General features: G+C 49.2%; 3 protein-coding genes across 3 annotated transcripts in view; 2 read left to right on the top strand and 1 right to left on the bottom strand.

Moving 5' to 3' along the window:
* LOC119436986 (protocadherin Fat 4) overlaps window positions 1-17,009 on the bottom strand; it is a 306,741-nt gene that overhangs the window by 147,310 nt on the left and 142,422 nt on the right. Inside the window, exon 3 of the mRNA XM_037704038.2 lies at window positions 14,484-14,549. Within this exon, the coding sequence (XP_037559966.1) occupies window positions 14,484-14,549 (66 nt within the window). The remainder of the gene's footprint in view (window positions 1-14,483; window positions 14,550-17,009) is intronic.
* Window positions 70-2,649, top strand: LOC119436988 (uncharacterized). Its single transcript, XM_037704041.2, has one exon. It carries the CDS (start codon window positions 307-309, stop codon window positions 1,057-1,059), a length of 753 nt encoding a protein of 250 aa, XP_037559969.1. The 5' UTR covers window positions 70-306; the 3' UTR covers window positions 1,060-2,649.
* On the top strand, window positions 5,013-7,916 carry LOC119436987 (dnaJ homolog subfamily B member 8). The gene is made up of 2 exons (XM_037704040.2): window positions 5,013-5,859; window positions 7,781-7,916. Exons 1-2 carry the CDS (start codon window positions 5,134-5,136, stop codon window positions 7,823-7,825), a joined length of 771 nt encoding a protein of 256 aa, XP_037559968.1. The 5' UTR covers window positions 5,013-5,133; the 3' UTR covers window positions 7,826-7,916.

The raw sequence follows: 17,009 nt of genomic DNA on the forward strand, positions 1-17,009 counted from the left end.
CGGCTCCCCGTTGGGACGAGTGACGAAGACGAAATGCCACGTTCGTCTCGTGATCGAACGTGCGCACGCCAGAGCACCCTTGCACGCAGGCCGTTCTCGTTCCATTCATCCCGATACCGGAGCCGGGGATGTCCGGCCGTCTTCAGTGCGGCCAGCCAAGGGCAACGCGAGGCGGATCCTGCTAGGACCTCTCTCTCTCTCCCAGAAGAAACCACCGCAGCCACGTGAGGAGGCCTCCGCCGCGCCAGCCCTTGGCCAAAATTTTTTTTTCTCGTAACCCTGGCGGCACGCAGGCATCGCGCTGACATGGCCCAGAACCAGGACTTCTACAGCCTCTTGGGAGTGAGCCGCAACGCCACAACATCCGATATCAGCAAGGCCTACAAGGCGCTCGCCCTTCAGTGGCACCCGGACAAGTACGAGGGTAACAAGGAGAAGGCCGAGCGTATGTTCCGCCTCATTTCTGAGGCGCACAACGTACTCAGCAACGACTCGTCACGACAGCGATACGACAATCACCTCCGAAAGACCACGGTTCAAGCGATTCCACCAACCCCGTCGGGCACAGTGCACGCGTACTGTTACATTGTGCCCACCTATTCCCGGCCGAGTCCAGCTCCCCAGCAGTCGTGCTCCTACACCCAACAACAGAGTCCCGTAGCCACTTATCCGCAGTACTCGATGACCACCGTTTGCCGGCCGACACCGCAGTTGCACCAGCCAGTGGTCAACTACAACATGTACCAGCCTTCGACCTCTCAGTACTCGTACACCATTCCACTCACTTCGTACTTGCCGAAGCAGGCCATGTCCATGACTGGCTACGTACCCAGCACATCCTCGGCCCCCACGTCCTACGTCCAGAGGCCGCCTACTACAACCAACGTCTCGCTGTTGCGCGTACCATCAGACTACCAGCGTCAGACATCTACACGCATCATCCGCGGGACCCGCATGGACCTCGAGGTGATCAAAGAAAATGCTGCCGAGATTGTAAACGTCTACGAGAACGGAGTGCTGACCCAGAGCACCTACCGACGCACTCGTCCCCCCGCCTAAAGACTTCGGTCGTGCGGACATGAGAGGGACCTGCATGCAGCTGAAAATCACGCAAGCCCTCAACGGTGGTTTCACGGGACTCTTTATTTATTTTTTAAGCATGCAAGCCCTCAACGGTGGTTTCACGGGACTCTTTATTTTTTTTTAAGCACGCAAGCCCTCAACGGTGGTTTCACGGGACTCTTATTTTTTTTAAGCCGGCAAGCCCTCAACGGTGGTTTCACGGGACTCTTTTTTTTTTAAGCCTGCAAGCCCTCAACGGTGGTTTCACGGGACTCTTTATTTTTTTTTAAGCCTGCAAGCCCTCAACGGTGGTATCACGGGACTTTTTTTTTTTTTTTTAAGCACGCAAGCCCTCAACGGTGGTTTCACGGGACTCTATTTTTTTTTTAAAGATTGTCGCAGAATAAAGGGAGTCGGCCGAATGCGTTGAGTTTGGTTTCATGTGGTTTTGTCAGAGCTGAGAAATCCGACGAAACCTGTAGTAGGCACAGCACACCGTTTTGATAATATTCGTTTATCATAACAGCCATATCTGGTTCTTTGAGTAACTTAAGCCATTTTTTTTTGTTCATAATATAAGGAAGAAATGCGTGGTTTGCTATCGGACTCGCAGCTAGACTTGAGTATAAGGCGGGTAAGCGGTAGCCTGTTCTTTCAATGCTTTTATATTTAATTTCTCGCTCAACTGCTGTTTTATGAATCTTTACTGTTTCCCTTACAGTCTTGCACAGTGCCAGCGATGCATTCATTGAGTGCTTATTCCCTAGCGATAATAAACAAAGGTTTCGTCCCTAATGCGGTGCCCTGGCTTTTCGACGCTTACGAGAGAGCTACTCCTAAGCTTCGTCTTCAAGGCGTCCTTCCACGCGTATATTCTCTGGGTTTACGTAAGCTTCGGGAACGCTCCAGAAGACATTTTGATTTCACTTCACTTCGCCCTATATAATGGCGCGTATACCCACTGACTGGACAAGAAACGCTTTATCTGTGCCCTAAGACAACGAAGCTGAGTTTTCTTCGATTAATTGCCCACATTTGGTAATTGCTGCTAGTTTAAAGGCTGACTGCGTTCTAACATTGTGTCGTTCGCCAAGCAGTGAATTGGATCACGCATTTATTTAGCTTTCCCAGTTTCCAGAAAAATGTCGCAGTTTGTGACATAGTCAGCTAAACATAACTATTCTTGAGTTTTGCGGACACGAGATTGTCGAAGATATAAAACTGGCCGGAAGACACGAACTTTGCATGAGAAAACTCCGCAAAATTAGAAGGATTATCACTTAGTTGCCTGCCGCTGCTTTCAAACGCCTATTACGAGCTAACGGGAAAGACTTACAAACAAATTTAATTTATGCTCGCTCGTTTCCACACAAAACGAATTGGTACGGTCCTTGGAAGGGTGGAACAGAATTGAATAACGTTTCTCAACATGCTGCAGATTATTTCTTTTGAACTAGGCTTTCTGAGCGGCGGCAGAGAGGTATCATACCCAGAGTTAGGTCAGGTTATGGCGTATATTACGGTTGACGTCAGAAACCCTTGACCCTGATGACGAATGCCGTGTTGACGATATGGTCCGATATAATGTAACAATTACTTTGGCACGATTCTGTTGCTTTCTTATCAGGCACTGCTCCCGTTTGTTTGATCTGGTGCGCGGGTATTGACATTTTATGCAGCAAATAATTCATTCGGCGCAGCAATCACTATGAAGCATGTTTCTCTAGATACCTCCAAAGCCTATATATGACAGCTTTGAACATGCTGTTTTAGTTTTTAATAGATTGGTTGTAGTGTCATCTCTTTCCTGGGTACAGTGCAACAAAGGTCACTGGATTTTTGGGGCTAAATGCGGTGAAAGGTGCTGTTGCTTCACCGTTGTCTTAATAGCCTTGCCAGATTATCTCCCAAAAATTTACCTACGTGGGTGCGACCTGGCTTCATCCTCTCTGTGCTCTTTCTGTAATGACGCCGGGACAACTGAGCTATTCTTTGTATCATGCAGCCACTCGAATGCTTTGAAGGAAATATTTTGGAAATTTGTCTCCGCAGACTTCATCTGGGCCTGTCTTTTGCTGATCTGCTTCCTTTTGAAGCCTCGACTCCTGAATTCGGCCACAGGAATGCTTTCTCTGGCGTACATTATCTCGTTATTTATTCCAACTCATTGGCCAGGTAACTTCGTTTTCTTTTTCTTTCCTTTTACTTTTCGATTCTCGCTCCCACCTAGATTATTATTACTTTTTTTGTGGTTGATCTCTGTGGCAAGATTTACCTTAGCCTTTCTCTCAGCTTTTACTTTTAGAATTTGGTACGTTTAACTTAATTTACGTTTCCATTCGCGTCATCCAACAGATTTTTGGCCAGTCTTTTGTAGTGGGTATGTGCCATCGGTTGCAAGAATTGCAAGAACGGCGACTCTTCTACCCAAACAGCTGGCTTCTAGATCAATGTCCCATAGTGAATACGTACCCGTTGTACAGTTAGTTGTTGGGGGGGGGGGGGGGGGGGAGAATGAAGTTGTGGCGTGGGCCTGATTCGCCTCTTCGGCATAAACCGTTCTATGACGGCATTGCTTCTTTTCGTTTTATTTGTACTTAGAAAAGGTGGTCTGTGATCTTAAAAAAGAAAGGCAGCATTGACTGAGCCTTAGATAGATAGGGAAGTCGAAACTAGCGATGTGTGTTACATGGTCATCGAACTCATGCTGCGTCTCGGTGAGAGACGGAATGATGTGACCGTTATGACGGTGCATTATTTGTCACGGTCAGGCTAGTGGCATAAGGAAACTTCCATTTTGCGAGGTTCTATAGCTTTCGTATAGCTTGTAATTCTGCTTTCTATTGGTCACTAAACCTTTGATACAGGAGGCTAAGGATTGTCTGTACCCTGACTTCACTAGCGTTCTTCTTCAATGTTGGCAGTAGTATAGTTGCTCACCTGTTGGTCCATTGCGTTCACCCACTATGGGGAATTGGACATTAGATATTATCCGCACAAATCTTTACAGTTCTAAAACATAAAAGTATTAGTAAAGCATCAACATGAATTTCTTCTAGCGGACTACGATAACAAAATCAATTAGAGAACATGGGTTGGCAGAAGTGTTAAGAGAGCAAAAAACTATTCTACGAAGCAAGTAAACTTGTATTAAAAATTTCGTAATTTTTCATAAAACTTTAGAAGAGAACCTTCTAGTGGCTCAACAAAGGAGTGGACGCCTCATCTACTGTATTACTTGCGCGTTCCGCGATTACTTTTGTTAATAGTATCACTCTGGCTTCGCAGATGATGATGATGATTATGGCCTCACACTTTGGCTCGTACCCACACTGGGGGATTGGACAAGAATTCGCTGTCTGAACTTCAAGTAATGTTTTGATGATTTAGATATGCAATTAAAAAAGGGAAAAAATATGGAAAAAAGAAGAGAAAACAAATCAATGTAAAAGTAATCATTTAAAAATTTATTCGTTTAGTTGATTGCATGAAAGCACAAGCGGCATCAAAGAATAGCCGAACTTCTTCTTCGCATACGTCACCCTTTCGAATCCGACCCTTGCACTCTATAAATTCCTAGCTTCCTTTTTTTTTTTTCACTCACGTTGGCTGGATAACTTCTGGCCAGCACTTACGCGGTACGATATTTGATGCGACCTTTCGTCGCCGTAGTGCCACTTAATTCACTGCATTCACAGACGAGATGCCCCACATCGTGCCCCGCCTACAGCGCCACCTTGCAAATTCCGGCTATGGCCGCATATTATTAATATTATTATTCAAAATATAACTTGCCCGTTTTTACGTCTATCCTTTACTTTATGTATTTATTTTAATTTTCAATCATATTACCACCCGGCTCGTGGCCTATCCCACACAGTGGGTTTGTGCCATAAATTGAGGCTTCATCGTCGTCGTCATCATCATCGTCCGCTCACTGATCGAAGCGCGTTCGTCCTTCTCCCGAAAGATCGGCTAACGGAGGGGACCAGGCGCCCCAAAATTCCACATCTGGGTCAGCTGCTGCGATAAGCCGCGACCCCCACCCCCCCACCCCCACCCAGCAGCGCGATGCTGGACTACTACAAAATCCTGGGCGTCCAGCAAACGGCCCCGCTGGAGGAGATCAAGAAGGCCTACCGGCGGCTGTGTCTGCGCTGGCACCCCGACAAGAACCCGGACAACAAGGAGAAGGCCGAGCAGAACTTCCGCAGCGTGGCACAGGCCTACCAGACGCTGTCGGACGAGAAGAAGCGCAGGGACTACGACTACCAGTGTGCCCTGCTGCGCAGCCGGGCCCGCCATCCGCCACGGAGGCAGGCCGCCCCAAGCCCTTTCACGACGCTCGAGGAAATCATCAAGGGTATCCACCGCAGGTCCTGGGAGACTGGCCCGGCGCCCCCGGACTGCTCTGGAGCGAGTGCGTCCTCGTACACGTCCACGCCGTCGCCGTTCGCGGCGCGCAGGCCGTCCGGCTCCCGGCGCCACGGCGGCTTCCACGCGGGCATCCGGGTGGAGGCCGGCGCGGACGGGTTCCGCATGGTGCACCACTGCACGCTGGGTCGCGGTGCGGTGCCGACGACCACGCGGGTGACGCAGACCTCGTTCACGGTGCACAAGCCGGCCTCGGCGGCGACGGCGGCGGTGGTCGGCCACCACCGGCCCGCTATCCCTTCTAGCAGGCCCAGGCTGTACGAGGTGCGCACGGTCATGTGCGACGGCGTCCAGAGGGTGTGCTGCTACGAGGACGGCGTCAGGGTGTCTACCGTCGCCCACCCCGTGGCTCCCGTGCGCCAGGTGAGCGATTCGGGCTTCGTGACGTATGTGGTTCTTGTCAGGAAGACGTTGAGGTTATTGCAAACCATGCCTCTCTTTCAGGACGGTTTCGCTCGCCTAACACTCGCAGAGGACACGGTATGTAGCTCAGTAATGAAAGAATGAAGTACAGAGGGCGGGAATGTGGTGCAAGTGATGAGAGGGATTGATGCTCTAGATGCTCGAAAGCACCCAATTCTGACCTAGCTGGGTTTCTTGTAGTACCGCTTTCAATTATGCCAACTTGTGCGGGTGGTCTCCAAAGCTATAATAGTATACCGCTGAAGAATTATTTCGTTTTCTTTAATGACACTGTCACTACAAATTTAGAAAACCCTTTTATGGCATGCAGCACACGATGCGACTTACTAGTTTGGCCTGCAGGAAAATATTGCGCGCGGACGTCTTATTTTTTAATGGTCCAGAATTGCGAGAGAAAGATAGAGTTTTCGTTTCTCGCAGTGGTAACATGCGAAACAAGTGTACGCTACTGCTTCTTTTTTTCTTCTTTCTTTGTCGCGATACCTCTGTAACCACTAGAGGGCTGAATCCCACCGTAATGCGATTCTGGTGTGCCCAGAATTGGCAATGTGCACAAAAAGCCTCCAATTTCAGCTGCCGCGCGGCCGTCTTGAATAACAATGAGGGAGCTTAACAAAAGCTAATTACTCGCACTTTAAAGAAACTCTGTCTCCATGGAAAGACCGCTGCTTAGAAGGTCTGTGGTCTTGCGTATACACACAACTTCAAGAATTGTGAGAACCACGCCTTTACACAGGCTGCGTGCTCAAGTTATCTAAGCTTTGTCGCGATCTATTCCAGTTGCGGTTCCCGGTATAGTTATCAAGCCGCGAACGCGACGCAGCTTATAGCGCGCGTCGCTGGCAGCATTTAATTCTAAGCCGTTCAGCATTCTAGCGCACATTATACCAGGCGTGGGCAAGGACGAATGCGCCCGTAACCTTCGGAAAGCGCGCGGCGCGTGACTCATATTGCACGGTCGTCAGGAGAAGCTATAGCGCTGCCGACCCACGTACTTCCAGGCCGGCTGCTCTAAAGTCCCGACACGTTCCGAGCGGTGTAGGGATGAACGGCGAGAATTCTGCACTTTCTGCGTAATGCCCCGCGTATACGCATTCCACGACCTTGGTGCTCCCGGCAAAGAAGCCAGATCCTCCTATAGGAGCGCCAGATAGCAGATTCCCATTTGGCTCGGTTCTGATTCTCCGTTCAAACGGTACCGTTGCATGCATTTGCCCTTTCTTTTTTTTTTTTTCTTCCACCTTCGGAAAGTTGGCGAGAACCGCATATTGCAGGAAGTGTTTCGACGCTCGTTCACGTTTTAGGCCAGTGCAGTGGCTCCCCAGACGTAATTCCCCTTTCTTTGTATGCATGGGATTACAGGCATGAAATCTGCCAATTGAAGTGCGTTCGCGCTTCCCTGAACATTCCGCTGAGCCTAGACGCGTGAGGGTGCGTGTTTTCTGGAGCTCAAATACAAGATCTCGTCCGCTCTACTCGGACGCTGGAAATAACATTGCGCGCACTAAGTGGTCTCTATATATCGATGGAATCGAACTAGCCGAGAAACGTCCACAACTGACACCACCTTGCACGACGCACTGCATTCTTAATACCTATGCTTGCCTCTCAAAGAGCACTTCGGGTACCGTGAATACATGTCGGGAAGAATTCCCGAAAGAAGTTCCTTATTCGTTTTGTTTTCCCTTAACATTAATGATTAAGGTGGTAAATGGGTGATCCGCTATAACCGAGATTACGGTTTCGATAACTACACGTAGGACAGTCGATGCTCGCGGATTTTAGCGCCGTATAGTTCCTCTTTCTATTGACGCATAGTCCTTTCCCACTGACTGCGCTTCTGTCGTTTTCCCTTTTCTAGTCAGAGATACATCCCATGGTGCTGACTCATCGGACCGGAACCTGAAGCTTCGCCACTGGAGAGCAGCTGGAACACCAAGATTTCTTTAGTCCGCCGGCCAAGTAATGGGATTATCTTTTTTTTTACCATTGAATAAACAGGGCGCCGAGTTAAAAACATTAGTGTTTTTTTTAGTTTCCATTATCAGTAACGATTCATGTTCTTTGCAGTCACATTGTTTGGTAAACAGCACGAATGTTGTTTACGAAGCAACGTTATTTCTTTAGGAGCAGTGAATGCCTGCTGATTAGTAGTAACTTTTCCTCTTGAAAAAAAAAATTACTCGGGACTAAGCAACGTTGCGCTTGAAGGTGCTTTCTTTTGACACGCCCATGCTGGATCACTGGTTCTGATTAAGGCTTCCATCGGGGTTACTTGAAATAGCACTCGTGGGAAACAGCGCTGCCTAATTATAGGAGACAGTACGACATGCACGAAAACGATCACGAGTGGAGGGGAAAGAAATGACTTTCTGATTCATGTTTCTTTTCATGTCTCCATGTCTCCTAAAACTATGCAACGCTATTTCAGGCCAACGCACAGCTCTGGCGTTCTGCAGCTGAGTAAGGTAGTGGGTTCGATTTCCTGGTGTGGAGGCTGCATTCCGATGGGTGCGAAATGCGAAAATGCCCGTATTACGAGCTGTGCCAGCGTGTGAGAAAAATCCCAGGCTGTAAAGCTTAATCTGGAATCGCTTACCCGGTGCATGTGGACCTGAGCACATTTATTTGATCCGAGCACTAGCAAAGAATTAATCTAAAACCTCGAGAGAAAAAAAAAGGCAATCAGGACGCTGATCATGGTACGGGTTCTTAACTCAAGATTGCGCACTAAAATTTACACGTGGATTATACGTCAAGAGGACTGACATGCTTTCAAAACTTTGCGACAAATTGCAGCGTAGCTGAATTTGAAACATTCGCCCAATGATGGGTGCCCTTAGAGATATTTCATAGTCGGTACTCTTTCTGGCGAGTCCTCGTAAAGCTTTTGGCTGATCATTGGACACGAGCTCGCAAAACCTCGCAGAAGTGAGAGTAGTGCACTGAGCTCAGTAGGTTAAAGCCATAACCGTAGCGTTTACAAGAAGGGCGCAATAAGTTGTTCGTTTTGGCACCGATAGACTTCAGGTGGTTCAGACGGTAGGCCCAACTAGGCGGTATAGCGTTTGTCTTTCACTTTTATTGTATCCATCTTACAACGTTGCGGTTATTTCTTTAAGTATGAATCGACTAGCCCAATAACGAGTTCTGCTAAGATCTGGAAGTGTTGCAGAAGTGCAAAACCGTTTCGTTATCTTGGAAGACGAGAGCATTTTAATGGTCGAGGAGTATTTCGAAGGCAACTAATAAATAAGGAACAAAAAGCCTAAAAGCGACGATAAAGATGACAATGTTGCCACGGGGCAGTCTCGCGACAATATTGACACAAACGGACGATAAATTAACAGTGCATGCAAGTGCATGCCACCTCAGGATATGCCTCCGAATAGGTAACTTCAGGACGCAAGAACGGCGTCGTGTTTAAGCTATGGTGGCCTGTGCTGTGCATTACAGTGCCATTAATACGCTCCGATGTGTTCCGTAGATGATTATCGCTCCGCGCACATATACCTTGAAGACGTATATTCTTCATTTGAACTATCGTCTTAGCAGTGCCTCATCAAAAAAAAAAAAAAAAAAAAAAAACGGTAAGAGCGGCAGCGCTGCGATATATTGGCTGCTGTTCAGCCTATACTATACACCGATATATGGCTTTGTCGAGAACCCGTCGTTGCCGTGCTGTGCCCAGTATTTCTCTAGTTTTTCTTGGCGGTATAGCTAAGTGTGCCAAATCAAAGTACGCCATATCGAATATGCCCGCGTAGCGCTCCCGATTCAAGCCCGCACACACACTTTAGAACGCGATTAGGTAACTCACCGACCTTTGCAGCCGCCTGATCTCCGCGCCGGCCACGCCCGCACCATGACTCGCCCCGTGTCACTGCGTATTCGAGCTTCTTCTTCTTGCCCGCAAATATAGCGTGCGCAATCATTGCTCAAAGCTCCGCCAGCGGGATTTAGGGCGAACGCTTTCGCCTCGAGCGAGGGTGCTTTTCCCGAGAATGGCTTTTAGCCTGGAATTCCATTCCATCGCATCATTATTCTAATGCGCACTTGCGCGCTTCCCACTGCGGCAGAAGCGAGTTGGCGCTTACTGGGCCCGTTATGCACCGCACCGCTCATGGAGGAGACCGCTTCGCCTAAATAGCGGTGGCTCGCGTTTTGTTCCTTTGCTCGAGCCATCGCCTCTAAAGGATCCACCGTTTTGGAGGCGCGCATGTAACGCAGTGCCTACATGCGTATGCGGGGAGGCTCAAACTAGGCACAGCGCGTTCGCTAGAACCCTTTTCGGCCCCGCCTGTACAGTGGCATGCCATCGCTGCAGCTGAATTGGGGTAGCGCGCAGGATTATTCCCTTCATCAAGGCATGGGTTCTTCCCGCCGACTTCGCCCGCTCCTCCGTCGCGCATGTGCCCCTCTTCACCGACCACCGCGCCTGCCTCTGCGCCACAGCCGAAACAACCGGGCCGCCGCCAGTAATTTCAGGCTCGCCCGTCGAACGCAACCCCCCCCCCCCCCCCCCCCCTCGCCCTTCCTCGGTTCGGTACCAACAGGGCGCTCGCTTATTAGGGCACACGCAAAAGAGGGGACTGGAGGGGGCACCCCGTTTTACGACGGGCGGCGCAGCGGCGAAGGGGGCAACGTAAAGGAGGGGGGGGGGGGGGCAGCTCATTTGAATAATGCCTGCCACCGGGATCTCCGTTAGCCTACCGAAAAAAGCGTGCCGCCGGCCGCCCGCGCGCGCATGTGTGCGCGACCCGCCGCCGCCACCACTCTGCGCTAGCTGCTTCCATCCACGGAAGTTGCAGGCACGCGGAACCAGCGCCCGCTCCTGCAGCCCTCGGCGAGCGCTGTACCATCGCGACCGCGCCGCAGCTCCGCGCCTCGGAGCCAGACCCGCGCCCCGACACAGCGCACTGCAAGCCTTTCCGCATACTTCAGAAAACTCGCCATCTCGCGATTGCGTCGTGCACCCGCCGAGATTTTTCGGGAGAGCTTGCAGGCGCTCAGGCACTCGCACTCTCTCGCGCGCTCTCTCCTTGGTGCGCGTGTACTCGCATATGTGCGCCTGGGGGAAGGGGGGGGGGGGGGGGGGGGGGTTGCGCGCGCGCGCGCACGTGGCAGCTTTTCGTCCTTAGCTCCGCAGCGCCTGCGTACGCGCTTTCCTTTATTGGGCTAGAGACCCGGGCCTGTAATTGCGCGCCAAAGTGCATTAGGGAGCCAGACGCAGGCTTGCGTGCCAGCGAGCGGGAATATACGAGGGATGTGTCGTAGCCCCTCGTCTTGTTGCTCTCACGTTCGCTTTGAGTGCCGGCCTGATTGTCTCGTCGCGCCGTCCTGCCGAGCGTGGGCGCGGCGCGCGACTCTCTGCGGAATACTGAAGGCGCGGCAGACTTGTTTCAATGCAGTCCGCGTTGCGCAACATTTCTTAACGCGGCACTTCTCCAGCCTTTCTTGTCTGACAGAGTTTCTCATTAGCGTCTGCTTGCGGTACCCCCCGCTTCATCGCGGCCAACGTATATGGCAACTTACGATACGCGCTAAGAGTGAAGTTTTTGGGACACGGAGGTCGCACAGCGTCTAATGAGACCCTCCTCCGCTGTGCAACCTGAAGTACGGGATCCAGCTACAGCGGAGACGAAGAAATTAACGCGAAGTTTTTATCGCGCAGGCTTGCACTAAATTGCAAATGTACTATACATTAAAGACGTTTCCTTATACCTGCGTTACCCAACCGCATCCTCCATACTTGTTCTGGTTTCACAAAACTCGAAACCTTTCATGAAATTAGGTTTCTTTTCTTTTCTTATCGATTATGAATGTGTGTCTTTCGGTGTCATTGGAAATTGTAGCTGTATGTTCCGAAGCTACGGGATCTTAAAATGCAATGTATGGAACCCAGGATGACAGCATTTACAAGGATGCTAGCAAGTTTAGCTCGACCTACGGCTACGCACGCAACTCCCCGTCGCGGTGACTCAGTGAATATGGCACGCTGCTGCTAAGCACCAGGTCGTGGATTCGAGCCCGGCCGCGGCGGCCGCATTCCAATTGGGAACGGAACGCAAGAGCGCCCAATGTGCTTAGATTTAGGCGCACGTTAAATTACGCAGCTGCTCGAAATGAATCTCGACTTCCCCAATACGTAGTCTCATATATAACCCGTGAGTAGCTTCGCGACGTTAGACCTCACAATGTAATTTCATTTACGTGTGCAATTGATTAGCAGCTGCTAAAAAAAAAAATCATCCTGTACTTTCCAACATATCGCGTAATTCTGTATGGTACAGATGCCTTTGTTTTATCCGAGAAAAAAAAAAACTATATTCCATCTTTATATGCAAAGGCCGCACCCTACCAGTTACACAATACTAAAGGACGGTCTGTGCAAGAGCTTATACGGTATATGTTTTAGTTTTCCTCTCGCGCACAACTGCCTACTGCTAGTTCTCTTGATTGGTGGTGCAGATATGTTAGTAACCGTTAATAACTCTTTTAACTAGTAATGTTACGTCTTGCTAGTTACTGTTGTCACATAGCAGTATAACGAATACTGCGAAAAGTTTTTAGGCTATTATTACTAAACAATGCCGCGGGTTTTTTTATTTCTCTTTTAAATAGTGGGGTAACACACAAGATTAATGCATTATAACACCGTATCTCTGGAGAAGTATAGAGTAATGACATTTTTGCGTTGTGAAGGCATCGACTGAACCCGCAGTTTAATTTAAAGCATAAAACAAGAGGTTGTGATTGAAAGTACATCAGGTTTATCTTTTGAACTTTGTTAGGGGTACGTTGGACCGGCTCGCTAGTTTTTTTTTTTTTTTTTATTCTTAATGGAAATACGTCCGATAAACAAGGATCTTATATGCGTTTTATAATGGCTTCATCTCAATACAGTTTTGTAATGCGGTGTAGCATACACAATCTATTGCAATGAAGTCAAGTGTGAATTTACGCAATTACTAAGCGTAACAAAGTCTGACTTTGACCGCACCTCCACGACAGCCAGAGGGCAACGGAGACGCCAAAGCTTGAACCCAGACTGGTGCGTAGGTTGGGGGTTCGCGGTGGCCTCCGCTTGCCGGTGTGTTGTGCAAGATTGGCTGTTCGCTGTCGTTGACAACCAATCTTGTATGCGAACACCCCCCGTCAACCTTTGGCCTCGGCGTCCACAACCCACTGACCGCCCTGCTTGGAGCTTTGATCTCCCGCTGCCCCTTGGGTGCCCTGGAATTTCTGCGCAGCCCATTTCATTGCAATCTTAGGTGCTATCCTGAGGCCTCCGTTTATCGGTATTTTTATTTTTATTTTCGCATGCTAAATAAACTTGCCGCAATACTTATATATATTGCGATGAAGCCTACTTAAAGAACATCCGTTTTTATGCATCGGATATAAGACCCTTGCCCGTCCTATGTATAACTGGTAATACTTAATTTCGGCATGCTTCATGATAGAGAAGACACGGCGAGTGTACGCGTTTAATGTCGTTAGAGGTACGTCTGCAGAATCAAGCTATATTTGCTGCTTAAGCAGGATGAGGGAGCCCTGTTTATTTTTTGGGTAGAGAGCTGTCGCACGTATTATCCGGTTAATCTTTATAGTATATACGTTGAAGGTAATCGGCTATGCGAGATCGAAGGACCAAGATGCAAGGTAAACATTCGGTGGAGTGATATGATATTTGAAACGCATCCAGTACAACGGCATTGGCTTAACATCTACCGAGCACCAGCACTTGCTCCCAATTAGGCGACCGTAGCATACTGCGGAGTTCGGCAGCCGCCCGGCATCAGAAAGCTGGGTCTTGGCTACGTATCTGACTTGGCCAGATATTAGCCATCGGCTAGAGTCGGTATGCACAGGACGCCGCTAATATGAGAGGTTGCTTCCTCTTGCTGCTCTGCGACAGTTTTTCTGGCGTTACGGGAAGCATTTTTGGCCGCTTTCATCCTACATGGGCAAGATGAAAGTTATCAAGCAGTGCGTCCTCAGTGAAATGACAATGGTTTGATTGTTGGCAGTTTTCGCTAAAACTTACATCGCGCTCACTTTGCCGTGAAACCCTTTCTAAAGTTTTTCTTTTCATGAAACCTCCGAAACCATGCGTATTTCCGCGGAACTCACTTGCCAGGTCATCTTAAAGCGCCTCGAAATGTGAAAACAAAGCAAACAGCGAATATTATGCCAGCACATATATCGATCGGTGTGCGGAATTGTATGTCAATGTCGTTGTGGAGTGCGTTTATGATATGGGTGCCCCAGACGTGATCCTGCAGAACTCCGAACAACGTATTTGTGAGGAGGAATTTCCATCCACATACCCGGCGTACAATTCTAAAAAAACCAGCCGGGTATAAGTGCGACTTACACATAACAAAACTTAGCTGATCCATCCGAAGTATCTGGTCGCAAACACTGGCAAGAACGTCCGCCGTAATTTTTAACACTTCTTAAGAAGAAAATGGAACTCCGTAAGCTTTGTCATTTTGTATGGCTGAATCAGCCTCTTCTTGTTCTTTTACGTCTACTGCTTCGGTACTTAGCCCACTTACCGACTTGGATGTTTTCCGAGACTCTCTCGAACCGTCTGTTTTCTCCCAACGGGTAGAACTGGCATGCTGCAAAAGAAGAAAGAGGGAAGAAAAAAGTTAGGGCGGCAACGTTAGACCAGTTGCATGCAACACACAAAAAAAAGTATAGGAGGGAAGATTGGCGTAGGAAAGGAAAGGGAGGTAAAAGAGGGGGTGTACATTTAGTAACAAATGTGGAACAAAGAGAGAGAGAGAGAGTGTGTGTAAATGTCATGAAAGCCAGAACGCGAATCATCAACGTCGCCACTAATGTAATTGAAGTCACAGTACTTTTAACCACGGAAGATCAAAGACGAAAGAGGGAGTAAGAACGGGAAGGACAAAGGAAGAAAAGAGCGGACGTCGCAGTGGGAAAAAAAAAAAAAAAAAAAGCAAAGCCGCGAAGCGCGCTGGCGCACAATGCCTCGGGCGTGCGCCGGCGGCGACGGTCCAATGTCGTTTCTCTCGCCAGGCTGCGAGATTGCACCGGCGACAAAGACGCCAACAGCGATATCGGCCTAATAAGAAGCTCAAACAGGCCGGGGCAGCGTCTCCCCAAACTAATCACGGCTGCGTCTCGGTGCGCGCCGTTGGGATTACAGTCACCGGTGCAGGTTGATGCAAGAGGGGTGCCCGAAATCAATTCTCCAGACGACCTACGGCGTATATTTGACAAGACCTTTATCGGGAGCCCCCGCCGGATGGGGCGCAGATGGAAAACAAGGCTCGGAAGACGCGCCCGTCGGCAGCCGGGCGAGAAAGAGCGGCAAGCGGCGCCGCACTGCGCACCGAACGCCTCGCGGGCTCCTATAGTATAGCTGTTACTGGAAATCGGAGCTGAGGCCGCGAGAATCGCGGTATTTTCTTGGAGAAAGAGATAGTTATAAACTGGGAGGGTGAGGCCTAATGAGGGCACACATGTGTGTTGTCAGCGTGCGCCTGCACTAGCTTGAGCCTCGCTTTCGTCCAGCTTGGGCGGACAGGAGTGTCTGTCCGTCTTATATATAGCAAGCGCGTACATTAAATGATGCGGGGTTTCGCCTCTGGGCTGCGCCTGGGCTATCAGAAACGCCGTAGCCAAACATTTCAGTTATAGTTTCGACCACATCATGGTATAGTGTAGCCAGGAGATTATTTCGTGGGCTTTTCTCGGCCTGATCTTAACCTGGGGACAAATTCGCGATGATTTTCGCACGCATGGAACTTGTCATTGACGGCCGGCCCGCCTTCACTAATAATATGCACAGCATCAGGATTGAGTGGAATTTTCTCTTACGAACAATTTTAGCGTACGAGGTTGTTATAAATACGGGCCCTGTATCGCGTTCTTTCGAAAGTGGTGTTAGAATATGAATTATTAGAAATTTAGAATTTAAAAGGGGCCGCATGTCAAAAAAGAGTGCACTTGGCAGCTGCAATGAAATGGCACATTGCATAAAGGAACATATACGCGCTGCATACTTCGCCGCTTGGTATGATATCCAACGTATAAGCTATGGCTCCTTTGGTCTGGTGCTGCCTTTTAGCGGTTAGAAAATAGTATACAGCTATATATACTTAGTCTTGTATTGAAGTTCTTCATTTGAACGACGAATAAGTATAAATAGTTAATTGTTTTCTTGAAATATGGCCCTGGACACGGAATTTTCGTTCCACGCGCCAGGTTTGCGTAATACTTAATATATTTGTTAAAAATTTTTTCAAAGTGAGCGACCGCACGCTCTCGAGAATATCACGCCCTACGAGCGTCAAACTGCTGACGTACCTAAGGGAAAAGCTGGCCGTGAGCCTCCTATTGCTCGAAAAAAAAAATAATGAATTTACATCATTCACGCAAACAGCTCGCTGGAGAGTCGAAGTGCGACGCCTCGTATGAATGTCTGAAACGGGAATGAATTATGCAGCTAACAACGCTGAACTACCGTCTGCACAGCTGCCTATGGAGTATTATGTTTAGAAGCGCTCGGCATACAACTTTATGGGTTTGACTACCGGCGACCGAGGGCTCCCTGAGAGGCCGTATATAGTCGGTTGCGTTTATGTCTCGAATACTCGCGCCAACGTCTTTCTTTCTTTCTTTCTTTCTTTCTTTCTTTCTTTCTTTCTTTCTTTCTTTCTTTCTTTCTTTCTTTCTAATTGCCAATCTCGCTGCCAGTAAACATCCGCTCTGGCCCGGCTACATTGCGTGTGTGAGCCACACGAAAGGCTGAGGGGGAAACCCGTGCATAGGGATGTCTAACACGACGAGCGTGCGATACTTGTTAGAATCGAGCGTTTCGCACGCTTCGGAACCACCGCGAGGCAAGTGCATAGAAATCGCGAGCCCCCTCATAGCCACGAACAGCACTCAACAAACAAAACAGCGGCAGCAGCTGCCTCATTCCCTTGAGTCCCGCGCAAGGCAGAGCCGGAAAGAAATAGCGAGGAGGTTGGAGATGGTCGCGCAACGTCCGGGCCGGAAGGCGGCGATTCTCGGCGCGCTTCTGCGTCCTCCGCTAGAAAGGGGTT

This window comes from Dermacentor silvarum, chromosome 1 (genome assembly GCF_013339745.2).
Source record: "Dermacentor silvarum isolate Dsil-2018 chromosome 1, BIME_Dsil_1.4, whole genome shotgun sequence".
In the NCBI taxonomy this organism is placed as follows: domain Eukaryota; kingdom Metazoa; phylum Arthropoda; class Arachnida; order Ixodida; family Ixodidae; genus Dermacentor; species Dermacentor silvarum.